This window comes from Leptonotus elevatus, chromosome 19 (genome assembly GCF_054856555.1).
Source record: "Leptonotus elevatus isolate MCC_2025b chromosome 19, RoL_Lele_1.0, whole genome shotgun sequence".
NCBI lineage: Eukaryota > Metazoa > Chordata > Actinopteri > Syngnathiformes > Syngnathidae > Leptonotus > Leptonotus elevatus.
In genome coordinates this window covers 749227-768540 of record NC_141257.1, presented here as the reverse complement: position 1 = coordinate 768540, position 19314 = coordinate 749227, and the positions used below count along the sequence as shown (strand labels likewise).

Genomic DNA, 19314 nt, shown 5'->3' with positions numbered 1-19314 from the left:
AATGTTGAGCGGCGGCGAGCGAGAAGGCGCCAAAGTGAAAAAGTGTCAGCAGCCAGACAAGATGGCCGCCCGCCCGCCACACAAGTTGACTCATCTGGTGACATGAAAGGTTACTTTGCAATTGTCGGCCAATCAGATGAGCCGATATCCAAATGTTCTTTTTCTTTGCATGTGTTATACTTCAGCTATTAAAAGTCTACACACCCCAATGCAATTGCTGGGTTTGGGTGACTGAATAAAAAAATAAAAAAATTGTAACCATTAATGTGAGCCATAACCTGCAATTAGAAAAATATTTTGGGGAGAATGCCAAGTCAAAATAAGTGCTTGCAAAAGCGTACACACCCTCGTCACTGTGGCTGTGTTGAGAATGAAGCACAGCTGCCACCATTTCAAGGGCCTCCGATTAAACCCACGTCAAGCTCAGATGTTCTAGTCGGCTTTTCCTGACAGAAGCGTGAAGATTTTGTGCATTCCGTGTTGGTATCCTTTCGCCATCCACGTCACACACAAAGTACAACTTCTTACAATACATTCCTTATTAGGAGTTGCAATTATTCCATATGTCATATCAAATGTTCTTTGGACCAACGCAGTTTTTGTACACACTGTGGGGGGGGGGGGGGGGGGCTAAGGCTGAAAGGCGGAAGTGATGCATGATGGGAAGGAGGAGGCGGCAGGACAAAGGCACGAGGCGGCTCCATTTTCGACTGCCAATCAAAATGAAAGCAGCTCATTTGCATACTGTACCCTCTCAAAGGCAGTGGAGGCCCGCCCCCTGGAGCTCACTGTATGTTACTACATTCAAACGCGTCCTCAAATATTAGAAATAAATATGGCAGCTCAGGGAGATGACCTGACAAAGTGCAGATTAAATTCTCTCAATAATAAATCAATTATTCATGCTCATTTTTAAACGTAGTTTCATAAAATACATTTTCAAATTGTTTAACTATTTTTGTTTTATGTAAAAGTTTTTAATAAAATATTGGATGATTCATTTAGTTATACGGTCATTAAATGATGTATTCAAATACATTTTTTAATTTTCTGTAAGGATATCTTTAATACTTCATTCTCATGTTATTGTTCGAAAATTGATAATTATTTAACAATTTAATAAAGTAATAATATGATGAAATGGTTTATTTTATCGATGCTAATAATTCATGCTTTGTGTTTGTGTATAAAAGCAAAATGGATTTTTACAAAAATAAATTGTAAACTAAGCACAAATATGATCATCTTTAGTATGTAGACTATCACATAAATACGCTAAATTGCTATAGTATTCATAAATGCATCCCCCCCCCCCAAATAAATGAGATATTAGTTGATATATTTTATTAAAGCATAAACTGAGAACAAGTGTGTCATTCGTCAAAAGCAGAAATATTAAAGAACACGAGTCAAACGTTCTTTTGTTGTTGTTTATTTGCCAGCAGCTGGCAATTTGTTGGAGTTTTTGTTTGTTTGCATCATAAAAAGAAGAAGAAACACCAGAGATATATTCTGAATTACGACAACGCCATCATTTCGAAACCCAAAAGAAAAGGAACTCAACATTCCCAAATCTGAAACGGATAAAAACTCTTAAAATCTGTGGAAAAAACAAACGTGATTTAAAATATATAATTTCTAACTACGCTCATGAATCAAAATGTGTCTACTGGCCGAAGGAGCGCGCTCAAGTGGAGTTACTGCTCACTAGCGCATCAAGAGGTACCAAGTGGTATTGCACGACCGATTGCACCAGGCAAGAGTACTGTACAGCCAAGCGCCAAGAAATTGCACTTGGTCTTCGGCGCCCACGCTAAAGGGCACGAATTGAGGCTTGCGCGCATTCAGTGTAGTACCACGTGGTGCCACAATGTGACAGGCGGCAGAGAAGGTCCCCAACTGGATTTTGCCCAATTGCGGGTGGTTGACTGTACATTCCAGGAGGACGTAGACAAAAGCGCGTGCCTTGGCTGAAAATGCAGCTTCAAAGTTGCAACCAATTTTGGATGAGGAATTTCCCACCAAGATTGGCTGCAAGGATGGATTTTTGGGGAGTTTTTTGGGGTCGCGCGTGAGTTGGAGAAGGGCCGTCATGCTCATGTCAGGCGCTTTGGTCAGGAAAAGTCCGTGTGGTCGATTTTAAACACGACGGTTGATTATTAGAAACACGGCATCCGTTCGCCATCATGTCGGAAGTCGCGTTGGACTTGAAAAGGTCAACAAACAAATTGTGCTTTTTGGGAAGCACTTTTCCTTCAAACGTTTCCCAGATGGCAGCGGGCGAAAGTCGCCGCCGCGCAAAGATCCCAAAGCCAAGCCCCGCCCACCGAGGTTCACCTGGCCGCCTGCGTCCGGCCCCAACGGCGTCTTAGAGCAAGGCGCAGCGCCGCTTGGGTTTGGTCTCGGGGGGCTCCAGGGCCGCCAGGATGGCCTCGTCAAACACGTTCTTCAGGCCCCGCTGAGGGACGGCAGCAAAAAGCAGCCACAAAATGCAAACAGTTAGCGTTCATTTCTTTTCAGGGCTGCAAATACAACATGTACCCAACTGACTCTGTCGGCCATTTTAGGTGGCCAGCATCAGGAAGAGAAGATTGAAGATTTAAAAACAAAAACAAAAAAAAAATGGGCATTTTTGGCCCCAAAAATGACTAAGGCCATATTTGGATGACAATTGGGGTCAAAATGAGCGCGTTAATTCCGAGTTCATGTAAAGTTCCTTTTTATTGCCCGCCCCTTAGTTGGAAAGGCTGTACTGGGCAAATGGCACGCCCGCGTCGACATTTGGAAGTAATATTTGTGGAGACTGGGGTCAACTTGTATTTTACTATTTGAAAAATTTGTGACTTCATGTTAAAGATGAAATATCTCTTTTTATATGAAAAGAAAAATGCACTGAGCGGTCACCGACGTCTTACAAATGCAATGATGCCATCTCGTGGCAGAAAAATGACCAACACTAATCAATACCACATTCGTGTTTTTTTTTTTTTTTTACAGTACAGTGCATCTTATTAATTTTTACTCCATTTTATGAATTATGAAATGACTATATAAATGACTAAAAGATGCAGCCATATTTCTATTAGTTTAACATTTTTCCACTTTTATGTTAACAAGAGTATGAAAACTTAGGGGGAAAAAACTATTTTATTTTATTGTACATGTACATGTAGAACAGATATAAAATTTGAGATGAATCGTGAGTTAACTATTGAAGTAGGTTTAAATAAAAAAGAAAAGAAAAGAAAGAAGAGATGTAATGCGAAGGCCTCGCGCCGCACCTGCGTGAGCGCCGAACACTCGACATATTTGACGGCCCGGAGATCCCGCGCCAGCTTGTCGCCCATCTCCACGGTCAGCGCTCGCTGCTTGTTCTTGGCCAGCTTCTCCAGCGTGTTGCCGTCGTCCCTCAGGTCCATTTGCGTCCCCACCAGCAGGAACGGCGTCCGCGGGCAGTGGTGGGAGATCTCCGGCACCCACTGCGACCAGACGGGATCGGGCGTCAGTCACAATGCCGTCGGTGGCAACATTTTCAACAAATGAAACGCCCGCGCCAGCGACAGCGACCTTCTCGCGGACGTTCTCAAAGGACGAAGGCGACACCACGGAGAAGCAGACGAGGAAAACGTCCGTCTGGGGGTAGCTGAGCGGTCGCAGCCTGTCGTAGTCCTCCTGGCCTGCGGGCGACACGCGGGGGCGGTCAACAACGTGCGGCGCTGCGGACGCTAAACAAGCGCGAGCGGCGTCGTACCCGCCGTGTCAAAGAGGCCCAAAGTGTACGGCTCGCCGCCGATCACCACCGTCACGGCGTAGTTGTCAAAAACCTGCGCGGGGGAGCACGAGGAGGTCAAAGAAGCACGACAAGCGTTTGCCGAAACAAAAAATGGAACACTTGAAAAGAGAAGAAGAAAAATTTTGGTAAAATATTTGAGACTAAACTTTTCAAGAAATAGTGCATATTCGGGGGGAATTATTATTATTAGTAGTCCTATTTTTTATCAATTTTGATTTTTTTTTTTATATACTTTTTTTGTAAAAATGAAATCCTTTCAAATAAAGTCTTAACAAAAAAAATATTTGAAAGGAAATGAGTAATAGCATAAAAATAAAATAATTAATTCACACTTTTTTACGAAAAGAAATGTGCATTTGAGGGGGGAAAGTACTTTTTTGTCAAGAAACCCCCCCAAACCATGTATTTTTGAGAAGAGACTAAAATATATTTAAAAAAAATAAAATTATTTAAAAAATATATTTTAGAGAAGAAAAGTATTTTTTTTTCCTCAAGAAGAAAAAAATAAGTAATCCCTCCGCCTAATTTGAAAACTCGTACGTCTTGAAAAACGGTTTTCTGACCAGAATTGGGACAAGTTGAGTCATTTGCGGTATTACGTCACGCCAAATTTCTCAAGATGAGGTGGCAACGAGTGCTATCAGCCAATCACCATCAAACGCTTGACAAGAAAGTGTTCGTTTGAGCCAGCGGAGGCGCGGCGTACACACGTGACGTCTTAACGATGGCGATGGTCGCGCTCGTGCCTCAATTTGAGTCATGAAAAAGGCCGAAAGACGTTTGCAGGAAAGACGTTTGCAGGAAAGACGTTTGCCTGACCGTGGGGACGTATTCTGACGGGAACTTGTTGGTGGTGTAGGAGATGAGCAGGCAGGTCTTGCCCACGGCGCCGTCGCCCACCACCACACATTTGATGGTCTGCATCTGTGCGGTCACAAAAAACCCACAATCATCAAAAATCCCTCCACAAGGACTTTTGTGTCGCAATTGAAAACGGAGATGGAGAAAATCCACGTTGACATTTGCCACTAAAAAGTTTCATCCGCTTTATTTATAGAGCACTTTAAAAAAAAAAAACAACCTTAGCTGCATTAACAGCGATGGAATGCTGGTTTCGTTGCTTGCCTTTGTTTAGCTGTAATTAGCTTAACGTCATCATCATTATCGTTATTAAGATGAGCTCACTCAGCACTTGTGTCAACAGCAGACTCTCGTTTGACATAACATTAGCAATCGTGGAGAGAGAGAAAAAAGGTCAAATAAACACCAAAGGCCCTAAGCCACGCCCCTTAGAGGCACATACCACACCAATGTAATGCAACTATATATTTGTAATGTCATCCTGAAGTAGGTAGTAAAGCGGTACATTTACTGATGTACATTTTTGGGTAAAAGCAGTCCTTGTCAGAGTAAACATACTTTTTACTTTTACTTGAGTATTTTGAGTCAAAGAAAAGCCCAAGCCGAGCTTCAGCTACCTTTTTTTCCTGTTTTTCTAGCTAATTAATGGGTGTAAACAAAAAGCCAATTCAAGACCACATTTTTTTTATATTCAATGTTCATGCTTTGATTAAAAAAAAGGAATTGATTATTCACCAGTAACTAAATACTTGAGTAGCTTTTTTTACCCCCTTTTTTTTTAACCAAGTACTTAAGCGACCTTTTGTTATACTATCCAGGTATACTTTGTCGACCCACCTCCGATATAATGTTATGTCATCAAATGTATATTGAAATAGTAATGCAAAAGCCCAAAGTGAGTGCTGACATTTTACAGTATTTTGATTACAATATTTATTTTAAATCATTGATTTACTTTATTTTCATGATTGTATTTTTTTGGTCGATAGACAACACATACAGATGTTACAGCTTCAGTTGTTAAAGTGCTGGATAAATAAAGTTGAATTGAGTTCAGTAATGTAACGTAACTTAACGTAAAGTAATGTCATAGTCGTGAGGTGAGTCACATTTGCAAGTTCCACACCCACAACAAGACATTCACATTGATGGCAAAACCCTGAAGAGAAAAGACACTTTTGGCCCTTGTTGGTTCAATTTGTTTGTTCTGGACGAGCGACAAGTCAACATTTTCAACTTTTTTGTTCGCTAATTTAGCACAGTTGGCTAGTTAGCTTTAGCTGTTGAACTCGTCTTTCTCTCCAGTCGTTTGGTGGCGTTTGGGCGCCGGCGCCAGTTTGCCAATTTCCTCGCTCGCTCATACTTTACTGCTCTCTGTGAGGTACGTACAAATGAGTCAATGGTGTGGTGAGAAAGTCGAATTTGAATTTCTTTCTTACCTTCCTTGACAACTTTGACGCCTTTCAGCCACTGAACGCCCAAAACAGTCGTGCTGCGTTCGAGTGCTTTCCGCAAACACTTCCGAGCCAGCGCGCAAATCAGGAGATGTGAACTGTGTTGCGTTCACGTACCGTCGGACTTCTCTATTGTCAGGATGTTTTGAAAACGGCATCACTATGTTTGACGAGTTAATTAACCTTATATAATAATAATCCCCCCCAAAAATGTCAACAACTTCAAACTGTAGCCGACCAAACGGTACATTTATAGAATATGTATCCGTTTCTAACAACAGATGCATTTATACTTTTTGGACTCTACTTTTTAGCACTTTGATATTTGCAACGTGTCTTTGAGTTTTTTGAAAATCGGTTAAAATATATTAATGATTATTATGATGATGATGATGATTATTATTATTTGGAATCACAACCTGTGTTTTTTACTTACTGCGATTGAAAGTCACCCGGCATGCGATGTCGTCCGTGACCACTAGAGGGAGACAAATGCCAGACAGCTCATTTTTGACATGTATTTCTCCTCAATTTACGTTCAAGAGGATGTTGACGTTTTATCACGTGGGGCGATGAATCAGCAGGGCAATTTTACATGCGAAGTAAATTTAGGTTGGATTTATTTCAGATGTAAGACATTTTAATATAGTGGAATGGTCGGATTTGATTTAATTTGAAAAAAAAAGCACTTGCTGAAACAATGTGATGTTTGGAGGCGCAATGGAACGCGAAAGGCAACTGTCACGTGACATCCTTATTCTGAGACAGATTTAGGAAAGCGATTCGAATCACAAATTCCGCCTGGGTTCCGGTATGTACCAAGACATTTTCGATCACCATTACTAATTATTGGTTTTATAAGCTTTATATATATTTTTTTAAACCTAAAACTTATTTTGTTAATTTGTATAAGGTTTGTTTAAAAAAAGTTTTTGAAACCAAAAAAAAAAAAACGTCAAGCGTGGATTGGGCGGGGCACAGGTAAGAAAATGCGGAAGTAAAAAAAACAAGTGCGTAAGAGCGATTTAAAAGAAAAAGAAAAAAGACGTTTAAAGAAGGATCTGCTGCGAGCAAGTATAACAAGTAAGTCGTACTGGTGCGTATGAACTTTTAACATTGACCTTTTTTTGTCTCGTGAACAACAACGAAGTCTTATGAGAAAATGTGTTTTCATAATAGCTTGGATTTGTGCAGCTCCTTCCAAGGGAGTTAAGAAAGCTTTACACTAAGATCATAATGGTTCATGTTAGCTCTCTTTAGCTTCTTTTACGGCCCAGAATATGTTGAATCCACAATGCGGCATTTTCATGACTTTATTGTCCAAAACAATGATTTTGTTGTGGGCTTTTTCCGCCCCCCCTCCCCCTCCCCCTCCCCCTCCCCCTCCCCCTCCCCTCACCCGCAGTCAGCCATCATGGGCCTGTGCAACGGCCTGTCCCACTGCAAGCTGGCTCTGGCCATCGCCGTGCTCATGGACGTGCTGGGGGGCACCGCCCTGCTGCTGGGCGTCTTCGCCCCACTGGAGGTGAAAGGACAAGACTTTGGAGACTTTCTTGTCTACACCGGTACGTGAGTGCTCAAAAAGAAGTGAGGTGAAGAAAATGTCATGTTTTGACACTTAATGGAAAAAAAGAGCATTTCAAGTCCAAAAAGGCCTTTTGATGCCGCAAGATGATCGTAATCATGCCCCAAATGTGTGTGCGTGCGCAGGCGCTCTGCTGGTGTTGCTGTCGCTGTGCGGCTGGGTGCTGTGGTACAGCGGGAACATCGAAGGCCTGACGTCCAAAAAGGAGCTGGGACACATGGGCAGCGCCGTGGACCGTCTGGCTCGCAATCTCAGCCGCAAGATCCTCACGTACAGAATTCACCGCTGAGTCCCGTTGGCGGGGAAGGGGGCGGCAGTCAGTGTTGGCGGCGGTCAGTGTTGGCGGCGGTCAGTGTTGGCGGCGGTCAGTGTTGGCGGCGGCTTGTGCCAAACATTGCACTTGCTCTCGTTTGCATTTTTTTTTTTAAATATTTTGTATCGTCACTCACTGAATGGTCTCATGTTACATTTCAATAAAGCCTTTTTTTATTCTATAGTATGTACCAGAAGCTTCTTCTTCATCATCATCATCTTGTTGCTCTTCCTCCCAAGACCTCCTCGTCACTCTGACGACCTTGAGCTTGAACTTTGCCTCTAAAAATAGCCCCCCCCCTAAAGTCTGGTCAATGAGATTTGAAGGCCCATTTTCCGTTCCCTTTTCCGCCATTGCTTTGTTCCGCTGCCAAATCCTCTTTAGGCCGCCTCAACTCGCCACCTTGGCCTCCCGACTCCATCGCTAATCTCTCCGCCCCCTTTTCAATCACAGGATTCCCTTTCCCGTAAGCGTGTCCAAAGCAGCCGCACACGCAAACACAGTGCTACAAAGAACAAAATAGTTGATTTGTGTCCTTAAGTCGATTTTTCAGGTGCGTGTACTTTTGAGTATTTCTTTTTCGGAGGACTTTGTACGTTGACTCCAACTGACGTCAGAACTTTCATTTCAACCAGAACCAAACAACCAATCAGAGAAAGAAGTGTCAATCATTTTCCATCCACTCGCAAGCACACTGGCGGCGCAGCCTTGTGCTGACCTTGTGCTGACCTTGTGACCTTGGCTTCAACGACGACGCAATATCAAAGCTCATGTCAGCGCCGCGTGCCCAATTGCTGACTTTTCCCATCATGCAACAGGCAGGAAGTTGCACCCGAGTGTGGAAAGGATGCAGATGGCGTGCCCTCCGCAGTCAGCTGACTCAGACGGCCGCAGAGCCGTCACCTGCTGGATTTAAACGCTAAGTCTTGGCCTGCTGAGAGGTCAAAAGTTGCAGGGCCGACGTCTCGCTTTCGTTTAATCGCTTCAGCTGATGTTTATTTTACTTCCGCGGCCACTCTCCTGCATCCCATAATAAACACACAGCCTATCTCTCTCTCTCTCTCCATATATATATATATATATATATATGTAAAGTTATTATTTTTTTGCACATTTAATCATGGTTGAGACAAATAAGCATGGCTTGTCAAGTTAAACGATGAGCGTCGGGGGAAAAAGAACCCGATTTTTGAGGGCGCTTGATTAGCATAAACATTCCAGCCGAGGAGCCGGTTGGACCCTCGCCACTGGAGCTCGACCAGCGCAAAGGCAAAGAAGAAGAAAAAGACCGGTTAGGTAAAAAAAAAAAAAAAGACCATGTCAAGTTGAATCTTTGACATTTCGGCGTGATAATGAATCAAAAGTGACAAAAGCATTTTGAATCCAAAATGAGGTCTTGAGGAAAGAGTGAAAATCGTCACATGAGCGTGCATGTGCGTGTGCGTGTGCGTGTGCGTTCGGACTCACATGGGCTCTCCCGTGGCTCCGCCTCAGGGCGATGGTGTTTAATTGACTCAGCCCAGCAGGTGGAGGCGGATTTTCTCAGACTAAGAATCCCCGCCGGTCCCGCACGAATCTGCTGCTTCCACACACGCAGGTAAGACAGAAATGCCCAAATACGGCAAATCCTTTGCCAGAAAGCTTTGCCGGTTTTCATCCAAGTTTGATCGACCTTACGAGGGCGCGTCCCTTCCAGAATCTCCTCCTCCCAGGACGGACTCGGAGACCATTTCTTCTGCAGAGTTCCGAGATCACAAAGTTGCCCTTGGTGGCAAACATCAACATCATCATCTTCATCTTCATCAAGCGCAGGTGGGCGACTCCAATCGCGGCAGCTCAGCCGGCAATTTGCGGAGCCGGCTCAAAACAGGACGAGAGAGAGTCCAGCCTGCCGGACTTTTGACTTGTTTGATCTGGAGCGTTGTGTGTCCTGCAGGTCGTCAAACATGGGAAACTCCAAGAGCAGCGCCGTGTCCAAGGAGATCCTGGAGGACCTCAAGCTCCACACCAAGTTCTCGGAGATGGAGATCTCGCAGTGGTACGAGAACTTCAAGCGGCAGTGCCCCAGCGGCCGCCTCACCAAGGAGGAGTTCCAGTCCATCTACAGCAAGTTCTTCCCGGACAGCGACGGCAACACGTACGCGCAGCACGTCTTCCGATCCTTCGACACCAACGACGACGGCACCCTGGACTTCAAGGAGTACATCATCGCCCTGCACATGACCTCCACCGGCAAGACCACCAGGAAGCTGGAGTGGGCCTTCTCGCTCTTCGACGTCGACAAGAACGGATACATCACCAAGTCCGAGGTCAAGGAAATTTGCACGGTAAGTTTGGAGACTAAATCGCAAATTTGGATCCACGCTGGTTCCCCAAAAATTATTTTTCATCAAATTCATTGGCGGCAAAATGAAACTCGTAGTTGCATGACTCAAAATGGCGTCAGTGTAATTTCGTATCCCTTCGATTGGCGGGTGATCATCCAAGCGTGCGTCTTTTTTTTCCCGTCACATTGGATCCCCCCCCCCCCCCCCTTAGGGGCAGTTCACTCCAATATGACATGGTGGCAAAAGCGCCTGTCATTTGGAATCAAATCTGGTTTGCAGCATCACAATACCGAAAAAAGAAGAAGAAAAAAAAGTAGCACAAACTCACGCTCGGGGAACATCGTCAAAGATGTACCGATACTCGCAACAGCAGCTGATCGCCCCCTTGTGGCTGCTTTACCATCAGGAACTAGAAATTACAAGAGAATAGAAAATTGCCATTCATTTGATGCAATTGAAGGGAAAATGCTATATTGGGATATTTTTAGGTCTTGTGGTGGTATCGGTACTGGGTCTTGGTATCAGTGACTACTCAAGAATCGAGTACCGGTCGTGGCTAATCTCTACTAACTCCCTCATTTTATTCCCGTCAAGTGACAATGAATTGATTTTTGGCTCCAGGAAACGATGCCGATCGCATTTTGCTCTTTTATTGTGACGTGCGTGCACGTGCGTGCAGGATGCGCGAGCGTGATTGAAGTGATGAAAAGTCCACATGCAGGAGAGGCAGGATTAAGACTTTAATTGGTGCCGATAAACACGTTAAGCCAGCGAGGCTTTTTCAGGTCACCTGGAAAATCTTTTTCCTCGCGTCCTTGACGCCAAAGCCGGACGCGCGCGCACGACACGCATCAAAAAGGAATCAAGCGGAACCTTCCCGGCAAAGTCTCCGCATCTTCCGGCAAGTCTGTCGCCGATTCTGTCTCGCCGTCAAACGTCTCATTTATCCGCAATGACATTAAATCACATTGAATGGATCCATTTTTTTGTTTTTTTGAAACTGACACTAATCTTGCAAAGCGCACAAAGACAAAACATGATTTGACCGTGGACTTGAAAGGTCAACTATTCGGAATCCGAATGCCAATGCCGAGGGTGCATTCCAGGTGAAAGTCAGTTTTTCCGTTTGCAGTCATCAATACTTGAATTTGGGGGACGCAAGCGGATGTGATGCAGAACCGAGACGTCCGTCCCGCGAGCCCGAAGAGCTCATCTGGTAATCGACCGCTAATCCGCTCGGCGGCTTCTGGTGCCGTTGACAGATTACGCCGAGTGACAAAAACATTGCGTGGGCATTTTGGGGCTTTTGCAGCCTCAAATCGCGCGCAAACTCTCACAACGCGGGGCTTTGTACCGTCAGGATTTTTCGGCCCATCACCGATCAGCGAGTTTGAAAAAATCGATCAGAAGACCGAGCAATAGATCTATATATATATATATATATATATAACATCTTTTTATATGTACTCTTCAGTCGACCGCTGCCATAAGGATTGTCCCCGCCCACAAATAGCAAAAACTCACGTTTAATTAATTAAATTAATTATTTAATTGAAATGTTCGGGGGAGAAAAATGAAGAACATGATTGGAATAAAATGCTGATGAACATGAAATATAAGATGTAATGTCTTATTTGGCTGATCGGCTCAGCAAATAAAGACATTGCAGCCGATTTCACCGATCCTGACCCAATCGGTGTCAAGCGAAGCCCTTTAACGCCGCTTACTCATTTTCCATCCTGATTGACGAAGCGTGGCGGGCACTTGGACATGATCACAGCGGCCGGGCCGGGCCGGGCCGGGCCGGGGGATCGAACCTACAACCATTGGGTCGGGAGAGGACCACGCAATGATGATGCATGTGTTGCAGGCCATTTTTAAGCTGATCCCCAAAGAGGAGGTGCCCAAACTTCCGGGTGACGAGAACAGCGCCGAGAAAAGGGCGGAGAAGCTGTGGAAGTTCTTCGACAAGGGAGAAAACGGTGAGGGAAAAGACCAGCGGCCGGCCCGGCGGGGGGCGCCTTTGTCACGTGCGTGTGGTCTTTTTTCAGAGCGCGTGGCCGAGGGCGAGTTCATCCAGGGGGTCCTGGACAACGAGGAGGCCCTGCGCCTGATCCAGTATCAGCCTTCCACCGAGTAACACGTGCAGTGGCGGGACTCGTCAGCTGTAGCTTCCATTTGCAGTCGATGCTTATGTCGTATCAATGATTTGTTTTTAAGTGCGTGTGAAGACAAGCGTTAAACCCCAAATGACTCCTCCCTACTTTAGCTCTCGGCCAATGAAAATCATCACATATATGTGACAGCCTCAAATGAATCAAGTTTTCGTTTCAGGACAAACTTTTTTTTTTTTGGGGGGGGGGGGGTCTAACAATATAGCAACGATATCGTTTTATAGCGTTCCTAATACTTTCCAGAATAAAAGGCTGACAGGAGTAAACAACAAAATTGTTTCCTGTTTCTGGTCACATGACAAAATAACATCGGGCGTTCTTCTTGTTTTCTTGTCAATAAAGGTTGATTGAATCATTCTTTGACAGTGGAAACACAATCTTTGTTTCCGTACACACGAATGATGATCTTTTCCTCTTCCATTTTCTGTGTACTATACTAAATATATTTCCCATAATTCCTCCGAATGCACAGATCGCAAAAGAAACAGCGGTCCCTAATATATTGACCCATCTCCAAAGCTTCCTCCCCTATTTGAAGGCATTGCCTGCAAGTGTTTTCTTTCCGTCCAATTTGGCGTCCCTGGTCTCAAGAAAAGGATTCATTTGGTCCCGAGACCTGCTTGGCTTGCGCATCTGCCGTCTTCTTGACCCGAATCCTCCTGCTGTTGTTGCATCAACTTTTCTCTTTCAATTAGGCGGCAGAGCGACCTTGCTGATCTGTCAATCACCCGCTCGCTTTGTGCAGATTATTGCTGTAATCTTGTGCGCAGCATCTGTCTCAGGTCCAAAGCTCTCATTCTTTGCTGCCGCGCTCATTAAACGCGGCCGCTAAATCCGCAATTTTACACGAGAGATTTTCTCATGCTGGCCCTTTAAGGAAAATTATGTTTTCAAACCGCGCGCGCGCGCTGCCGACAAGGCTGGAGACGACATTGGAAACCCGAACCTCACAAAGGTGAGCCGGACGCGTCGACCACTCACCCAGCACCATGACGTCACTGGATTGACTCCAAATCAACCTATTGAGAGGGGGGGAAGGGGGGGGGGGGAAGGGGGGGGTGTACAGGTAAAAAAAACAAACAGTTGGTGTATACAATAAAGTAGAACATTCTGGAATGGAACTGCTGCAAGGTCAAAGTTGCATAGCAAGTTGGAATATTTGGAATCAACAGTGATTTGGAAATTACAGGTACAAATTGCAACATTTTAAATTTGGACTTTTACATTGAAATTTTGAAAAGAATACAAATGCGGTAGCCACATCTTGAAGTTGGAACACTTGAAATTAGAGGAGAAAACAAACCCCCAAAATCTCATTTTGAAAAAAAAAAAAAAAAAGTGGTAGGGATAAACTGAACATTTTAAAGTTGGAATTAATTGATTTTTTTTTTATCCCAATTTTGGTTTTTATTTGAAAAAAAAATGTGGTTGGGAAAAAATGAACAATTTAAAGTTTGAATGGCTTGAGTTTGTCCAAAAAATTTAGAAATTTGAGGGCAAAACAATCTTTCATTTTTTGGGTAGGGTTAAGCTGAAGTCTTCCAAAAAAGCGTACGCAAGTCCCGAATGAAACGCACCAAATTGTGACGTACGGTGCGAGTGCACAAGGCTGTTAAATACAATCTTACCTCCCGCAGCCGCGTTTTGCCGTGTTGAAGAGCAGCAAGCCCCGATATGGTTTTTCCTTCAACATCCTGCCAACGATGCCATAAAGTGGTGGGGGGGGAAAAACACGCAGGGACTTGTTTGCTGTGGGTGCGAGGAATCCATTTGTTTACTCAACACACAATTCAAATATTGTCACATCTCAGTTGCAAAAAAAAAAAGAAAAAAAGTTTAGTAGTCGTCAAACCCGAGTGGTTGCTCGTCACCTCTTGTAACCGAACCCAAGTTCTTCAACGAGTTCTTTCTCCAAAACGCTGACGAGCAGTCTGGAAAAGTTTTCACGTCAATCGTCTCGCGCTACTAGCTTGACCGACATTCAGTTCCTCTCCAGACCAGCGGGTGTCAGCAAAGCCCCGCTAGCATAGCGAGCCGTCCCTGTCCTCGTGCAGGTAGTCCATCTGGTCCAGCTCCCGTTCGCAGTCCTCGCATCCGTCCACGCCGCAACCCTCCAGCACCAGCACGCCGCCTCGAGGGTCCGCCGGCCGCCCCCCGGTCCCCATCGCGGCCCCCATCCCCGCCACTCCCATCCCCACCAGGGCCCCGCCGGCCAGCGGCCCCACGGCGGGGCCCGCCCCCCGCGGCCACAGGGGGTCCATGAGCGCCCCCTGGTGACCCAGCCGGATCAGCTGGCTGACGGAGTAGACTCCGCCCCCGGCGCGGACCACCTCCTCGTAGGAGGGGGCGCGGGCGACGGCGCGGACCTCCTCCAGACGCATGCGGGCGCGGTGCTTCATCTCGATGATGGTTTTGGTGTAGGAATTGAGCGTGGCCACGGCGGCCGCCATGCAGCAGCTGAACGACAGCCACGCCAGGCTGGGGGACGGAAAGAAGGGCGATGATGATGATGATGATGATGATGATGATGGTGATCCCGCGCGTGCGGACGTACGCAAAGGACCAGCCGTAGTCCCAGGTCTGCGGCCTCCAGTCTTTGGGCCCGATGCTGACGGTCATCTGGAAGACGGTGGTGTACATCATGTGCGCCATCATGCCCATCAAGCCTACAAGCAGAAGTCGCACGCAATGTTTGTCACGATCACATTTCTGATGGCAAACGCCAGGAAGGAACGAGGCTCACAAGGATTTCTTTGGAACGAGCACGTTCCAAAGACATTTGGACTCGTCTTATCCAAGACGGACACATCATTTAAAGAATTCCAAAAGTACAGCAGTTTGAAAAGAAATACAAAATCAGTATTTAAAAATAAAAAGTATGGATAACTCGTTGTGGAAATAATGCTTATATTATGGGAAACACTTTGGTTATACTATAATGGTGATAATAAGAATAAGGATTATTGTTGTTGTTATTATTGTGATCATAATCATGTATATATATGGTGTATTATTTATTATGAATAACAAGCGTATTAATCCTCATTAGGTCTAATGTGTTTATCACAATTGACCAATAATCCCAAATTCCTTTTGATATTTTGATGTTGAAAAGGAGATAAAGGGGTAGAAATATAAAAGTGTGCACTTTGTGCGACTCCTTTTTAGAACACGTATGACTAACTTACAACCAAAAACTGAGTTGATGACCGTCTTACCTTTTGGTTTTCTCTTGTTGCTCAATATGATGCTAAGTTTTGTTTCTTGCTTGCTTCAATTGCTTTTTTTTTTCTTATTATTATCATTTTCATTATTTTTCATTATTACTATTGCTTTGATGCATATTTGCACAAAAAAATTCGAATCAAATCAAAATGAATGACATCGTTAACTGATGAATGCGTTCGTTGAAAATGTGCAACCATTTGGCGGCTTGTCCATTTGGCGGCGGCCCACCTGAGAGCACGGTGCACATGGCGGCGAAGGCGTTGATCTTGAGGGCGTTCATCTCCCGCTTGGCGCACAAGCAGATGGCCTCCACCCACATGAGCAGGAAGCCCATGGCCAGCAGGCCGATGTACATGAACTCGCTGACCACCGACAGCCACAGGACGCCTGCGCGAGGGGGGGGGGTCATGGGGGGGCACGCACGAGCCGGTCAACATGGCCAGGTGAGGCGCGTTAAGGCGGTGGCCGCCACTGACCTTGAGTCTCTCCCGGGGTCAGCTCGATGAAGCTGCGACACTTTTCCTCCTGGTCCTCACCTGGAACAACAAGGAACAACGAGACGTCTCCCCGGGTACGGACAGAATTCGTCTCCGAGACCCGCGCGAGACTCGAGTCCAAGGTCGCCCCAAAAATGTTACAAAAAAAATCGGAGACTTGAGTCGCCATCGGGCCAGCGAACAGACAGGAACCCTTAGACCGGGACTTCCTCCCACTTGCCGACGCCACCCCCGGCACGGATGAGGGTTCCGTCGTCACGGCAACAGCGCTCACCTTCGTTGTGCTTCTCACAAGAGAGCCAGAATCCGGTGTGGAAGTAGCGCAGCATGTACTTGTCCTCGCCCGTCTCCCAGATGTAGTGGACGGCGTTGGCCAGCTGCTTCCTCCTGAGGACGGCCAGCTGCTCCCTCTGCAGCGGCGTCAGCGTCACGTTGGACGGCGGGTTCCTGGGGTCCGGCGTCGGGGTCTCTGCACATGACAAAGTTCACGTCTGTTCCGTTTGCTCCTCAAGGGACGCGCGCGCAGCCATTCCTTCCCTCGGACCTTTATAGGTCGAAGGCCACGCGCCTCGCACCTCCACGCGGCCCCGCTTCCATGACCATTAATCGCAGCGTCGCTTGCGCACGACGGCAAGACGTCGGACACCATCGATGAATAGAATTCCGCGCGTTGTGTTCGTCATCCGCACACCAATATTTTCACACCCCGCCCACTTTCTTAGATATGAATATGTAACATTCCTTCAAATCGACAACGACGACAAAATTGAACGAGGTCAAGAACAGACAATATAGTATTTTAATGATTGCTCATGTAAAGCAGGCTTCCCCATTCCTGGCCCTGCAGGTTGTAGATGTTTCCGTCCGCCAACACGCCTGACTCTAAAAGATCAGGATGGTTCGTTATCTTGCCGATGATCAGGATCAGGTGTGTTGGAGGACAGAACCATCTCATCCCTGCAGGACTCGGGCCCTTCTGGGCCAGAATTGGGGAAGCCCGATGTAAACGCTCAGTGGACCAGATCAGTGTTTCTCGACCCCGGTCCTCGCGTACCCCTAATCCAGCTGTGTTCCATGTCTCCAACAGCCAACACAGGTGTTTCCAACGATCAACTAATCAACCAGCTCTGCATGAATCCTGATAACGATCCTCAGTTGGCTGAAGGAGAAAAACGGGCTGGAGAGGGGCACTCGGGGACCGGGTTTGAGAAACACTAGATTACGGAACGGCGGGTATCAAAGTTTTCTCAAGCCATCTCCTAACGCTAACACGTAGCCAGCTAGCAGTGTGACGTCAAGATTTAAGCAGGTTTGAGCGCCGGGTTGTTTGCTCGCGAGGGCGCCGCCCCTTCATCGAGAAACTCTTAATCTGATGATTTCTAAGGAGGGGAGCGCTCCACATGTGCAGTCCACACATTTGAAACATTGTATAGCACATGCTCGGGAAAGAAAAAAGAAAAAAAAGATAAGCCTGCCACAATCCACAAGAGTTGAGAGATTAGCAACAAAGCTTTGAGGGATTACGGGAATCCGTTGCCGTCCACTGTTCGATAAAACGACCTCAGCCTGTGTCAGAACTGCACCTTCATGTGTTCATGCGCGAATGTTTGACCACTTTGGGAAAACCATTGATAACAAGCCAGGAAGTTGGGTCACACTGACCAGCAGGTGGCGGCGCTCTGACCTGTGGTGTAGGGCTGGCTGTTGTTCTGGCCGCAGTTCTTCATCTTGACGGGCGACAGGCAGAGCGGCTTGACCACCTTGTGGGTCCCCTCGCACCAGTACGACGTGCAGAAGGCCGACACGGACAGGCTGAGGGCCAGCGAGGTCAACGCCAACGACAGCAGCGAGCGCTGCCGGCGGGACATCTTTTCCAACATGGCGGCCGCCGCCGCCGCCGCTTCCTGCTCCCGGCTGGGGACGAGGCTCAGAGACACGGCGGCATGGCGAGGGAGGCCGCCGGAGACCGCAAATCCGGGGAAGGAGATTAGGGGACTTGAGATTGAGTCGAGGGCAGATCCAGATGTGCGGGCGCCGCTTTTCCCCTCACATTTCCCGAACTTTCCCGACTACCTGGAGGAAGGTCCTCGCTACATCGCCGTTTGCCCAACCATTATCGAGACAAATCAAACATTTCACGTTAGGAATATCTCACCAACCACAAACACATGCCGCCTGTTGATTTTGGATGTCATTTCACTGTTCACCAACGGATGGCAGCACACTATTTAGTTTGAAATGAGAATGAAAACAGGAAGTATTTCAAGTAGCTCTCGTTTTTGCTGAAGATTACTGAACGTCAAATCCTGTTCAATCAACTACAGAAAGCGACAGCTGCATGTTCATCATTCTTGATGTGCATTGTGAAATGATACATTTGCTAGTTTGGGGAAAAAAAACGGGATTTGTTTTACTTCTTGCGCGGCTCACCTGACGATCGGTCACGGCACATGGCGGTCGGAACGGGCCGCTCGATCCCATGCCGCTGCGGCATCTCGGGATGAAGATGAACGTCTTCAACACGATCCGGGGATCTTTGCGACCAATCTGACCACTCCTGCGCTTTCTCGCTGAGGTCAGAGGTCGCCTCCAGGATGCTAATCCGTCTTGATCTCACTGGCTCCGCTGGATTGGATCAATTTCTTTGTCTTGGTCTGGACCTCCACCTGAACCTCAACCTCAACCTGACCGAGAACATGAAACGCACATGGTTAGCAAAGCTAGCGTAGCATTAGATAGAGTCACAATTCAAACACAACATGGAATGTTTGGAATGCTGAAACATGGCATGACATGCATACAAAAACACGATAGGGAACGATGACAAATATTATGAAAGGAGGCATGTGTCAGAATATTGCATCAGCACAAAGACCAATAACAGACGAGTGGCCAGCCAATCACAGATCACATTTATGTAAACAATGGACTGACGTGCAATACTGAAACATTGTGCTATAGCCTCCTGAAGCCACACGAAATGCTGAAACATGACATTTTCATACAAATGTGTTTGCGACTCACCCGCGCGAGGACTTTTTGTGCCGCTGTCATCCGTCCCAAGCGTCGGCGCTGGTGTGGC

General features: G+C 46.4%; 4 protein-coding genes across 7 annotated transcripts; 2 read left to right on the top strand and 2 right to left on the bottom strand.

The window, feature by feature from the left end:
• Nucleotides 1–1329: 1329 nt before the first annotated feature.
• LOC147157345 (cell division control protein 42 homolog) lies at nucleotides 1330–6211 on the bottom strand. The gene is made up of 6 exons (XM_086062187.1): nucleotides 6094–6211; nucleotides 4613–4717; nucleotides 3752–3824; nucleotides 3568–3677; nucleotides 3282–3479; nucleotides 1330–2458 (listed from the first exon to the last, which is right to left on the bottom strand). The coding sequence occupies exons 2-6, from the start codon at nucleotides 4715–4717 to the stop codon at nucleotides 2369–2371; spliced, it is 576 nt and encodes a 191-aa protein (XP_085918313.1). The 5' UTR covers nucleotides 6094–6211; the 3' UTR covers nucleotides 1330–2368.
• A 769-nt stretch (nucleotides 6212–6980) lies between these two features.
• LOC147157344 (transmembrane protein 238-like) lies at nucleotides 6981–8187 on the top strand. 3 transcript variants are annotated; one of them, XM_086062949.1, is made up of 3 exons: nucleotides 6981–7204; nucleotides 7518–7673; nucleotides 7819–8187. In XM_086062949.1, the coding sequence occupies exons 2-3, from the start codon at nucleotides 7523–7525 to the stop codon at nucleotides 7980–7982; spliced, it is 315 nt and encodes a 104-aa protein (XP_085919075.1). In that variant the 5' UTR covers nucleotides 6981–7204; nucleotides 7518–7522; the 3' UTR covers nucleotides 7983–8187. The 3 variants fall into 3 exon arrangements, with proteins under 3 accessions (XP_085919075.1, XP_085919073.1, XP_085919074.1); XM_086062947.1 differs by having other exon boundaries at nucleotides 6999–7204; nucleotides 7514–7673; XM_086062948.1 differs by having other exon boundaries at nucleotides 7002–7191; nucleotides 7514–7673.
• A 1266-nt stretch (nucleotides 8188–9453) lies between these two features.
• On the top strand, nucleotides 9454–12864 carry LOC147157343 (visinin-like). Of its 2 annotated transcripts, none has more exons than XM_086062945.1 (5): nucleotides 9454–9603; nucleotides 9703–9818; nucleotides 9943–10333; nucleotides 12204–12315; nucleotides 12385–12864. In XM_086062945.1, exons 3-5 carry the CDS (start codon nucleotides 9953–9955, stop codon nucleotides 12471–12473), a joined length of 582 nt encoding a protein of 193 aa, XP_085919071.1. In that variant the 5' UTR covers nucleotides 9454–9603; nucleotides 9703–9818; nucleotides 9943–9952; the 3' UTR covers nucleotides 12474–12864. The 2 variants fall into 2 exon arrangements, with proteins under 2 accessions (XP_085919071.1, XP_085919072.1); XM_086062946.1 differs by having other exon boundaries at nucleotides 9520–9603; nucleotides 9687–9818.
• Nucleotides 12865–14121: 1257 nt separating this feature from the next.
• On the bottom strand, nucleotides 14122–18115 carry LOC147157342 (germ cell-specific gene 1-like protein). The gene is made up of 6 exons (XM_086062714.1): nucleotides 17917–18115; nucleotides 16507–16701; nucleotides 16212–16271; nucleotides 15964–16122; nucleotides 15062–15173; nucleotides 14122–14985 (listed from the first exon to the last, which is right to left on the bottom strand). The coding sequence occupies exons 1-6, from the start codon at nucleotides 18110–18112 to the stop codon at nucleotides 14529–14531; spliced, it is 1179 nt and encodes a 392-aa protein (XP_085918840.1). The 5' UTR covers nucleotides 18113–18115; the 3' UTR covers nucleotides 14122–14528.
• Between the last annotated feature and the right edge of the window lie 1199 nt (nucleotides 18116–19314).

Bases quoted from the DNA above. Each gene is read 5' to 3' on its own strand.
- LOC147157345 (XM_086062187.1), bottom strand. From the start codon at position 4,717: ATGCAGACCATCAAATGTGTGGTGGTGGGCGACGGCGCCGTGGGCAAG. The intron at 3,678-3,751 runs GTACGACGCCGC...TGTCGCCCGCAG, and splicing joins GGGCCTCTTTGACACGGCGG to GCCAGGAGGACTACGACAGG. The intron at 2,459-3,281 runs GTGCGGCGCGAG...GCCGTCCCTCAG, and splicing joins AGTGTTCGGCGCTCACGCAG to CGGGGCCTGAAGAACGTGTT.
- LOC147157342 (XM_086062714.1), bottom strand. From the start codon at position 18,112: ATGTTGGAAAAGATGTCCCGCCGGCAGCGCTCGCTGCTGTCGTTGGCG. The intron at 16,123-16,211 runs GTCAGTGGCGGC...CCCCTCGCGCAG, and splicing joins GACCCCGGGAGAGACTCAAG to GCGTCCTGTGGCTGTCGGTG. The intron at 14,986-15,061 runs GTACGTCCGCAC...TCCGTCCCCCAG, and splicing joins GACTACGGCTGGTCCTTTGC to CCTGGCGTGGCTGTCGTTCA.
- LOC147157343 (XM_086062945.1), top strand. From the start codon at position 9,953: ATGGGAAACTCCAAGAGCAGCGCCGTGTCCAAGGAGATCCTGGAGGAC. The intron at 10,334-12,203 runs GTAAGTTTGGAG...CATGTGTTGCAG, and splicing joins AGGTCAAGGAAATTTGCACG to GCCATTTTTAAGCTGATCCC. The intron at 12,316-12,384 runs GTGAGGGAAAAG...GTCTTTTTTCAG, and splicing joins CTTCGACAAGGGAGAAAACG to AGCGCGTGGCCGAGGGCGAG.
- LOC147157344 (XM_086062949.1), top strand. From the start codon at position 7,523: ATGGGCCTGTGCAACGGCCTGTCCCACTGCAAGCTGGCTCTGGCCATC. The intron at 7,674-7,818 runs GTACGTGAGTGC...GTGCGTGCGCAG, and splicing joins AGACTTTCTTGTCTACACCG to GCGCTCTGCTGGTGTTGCTG.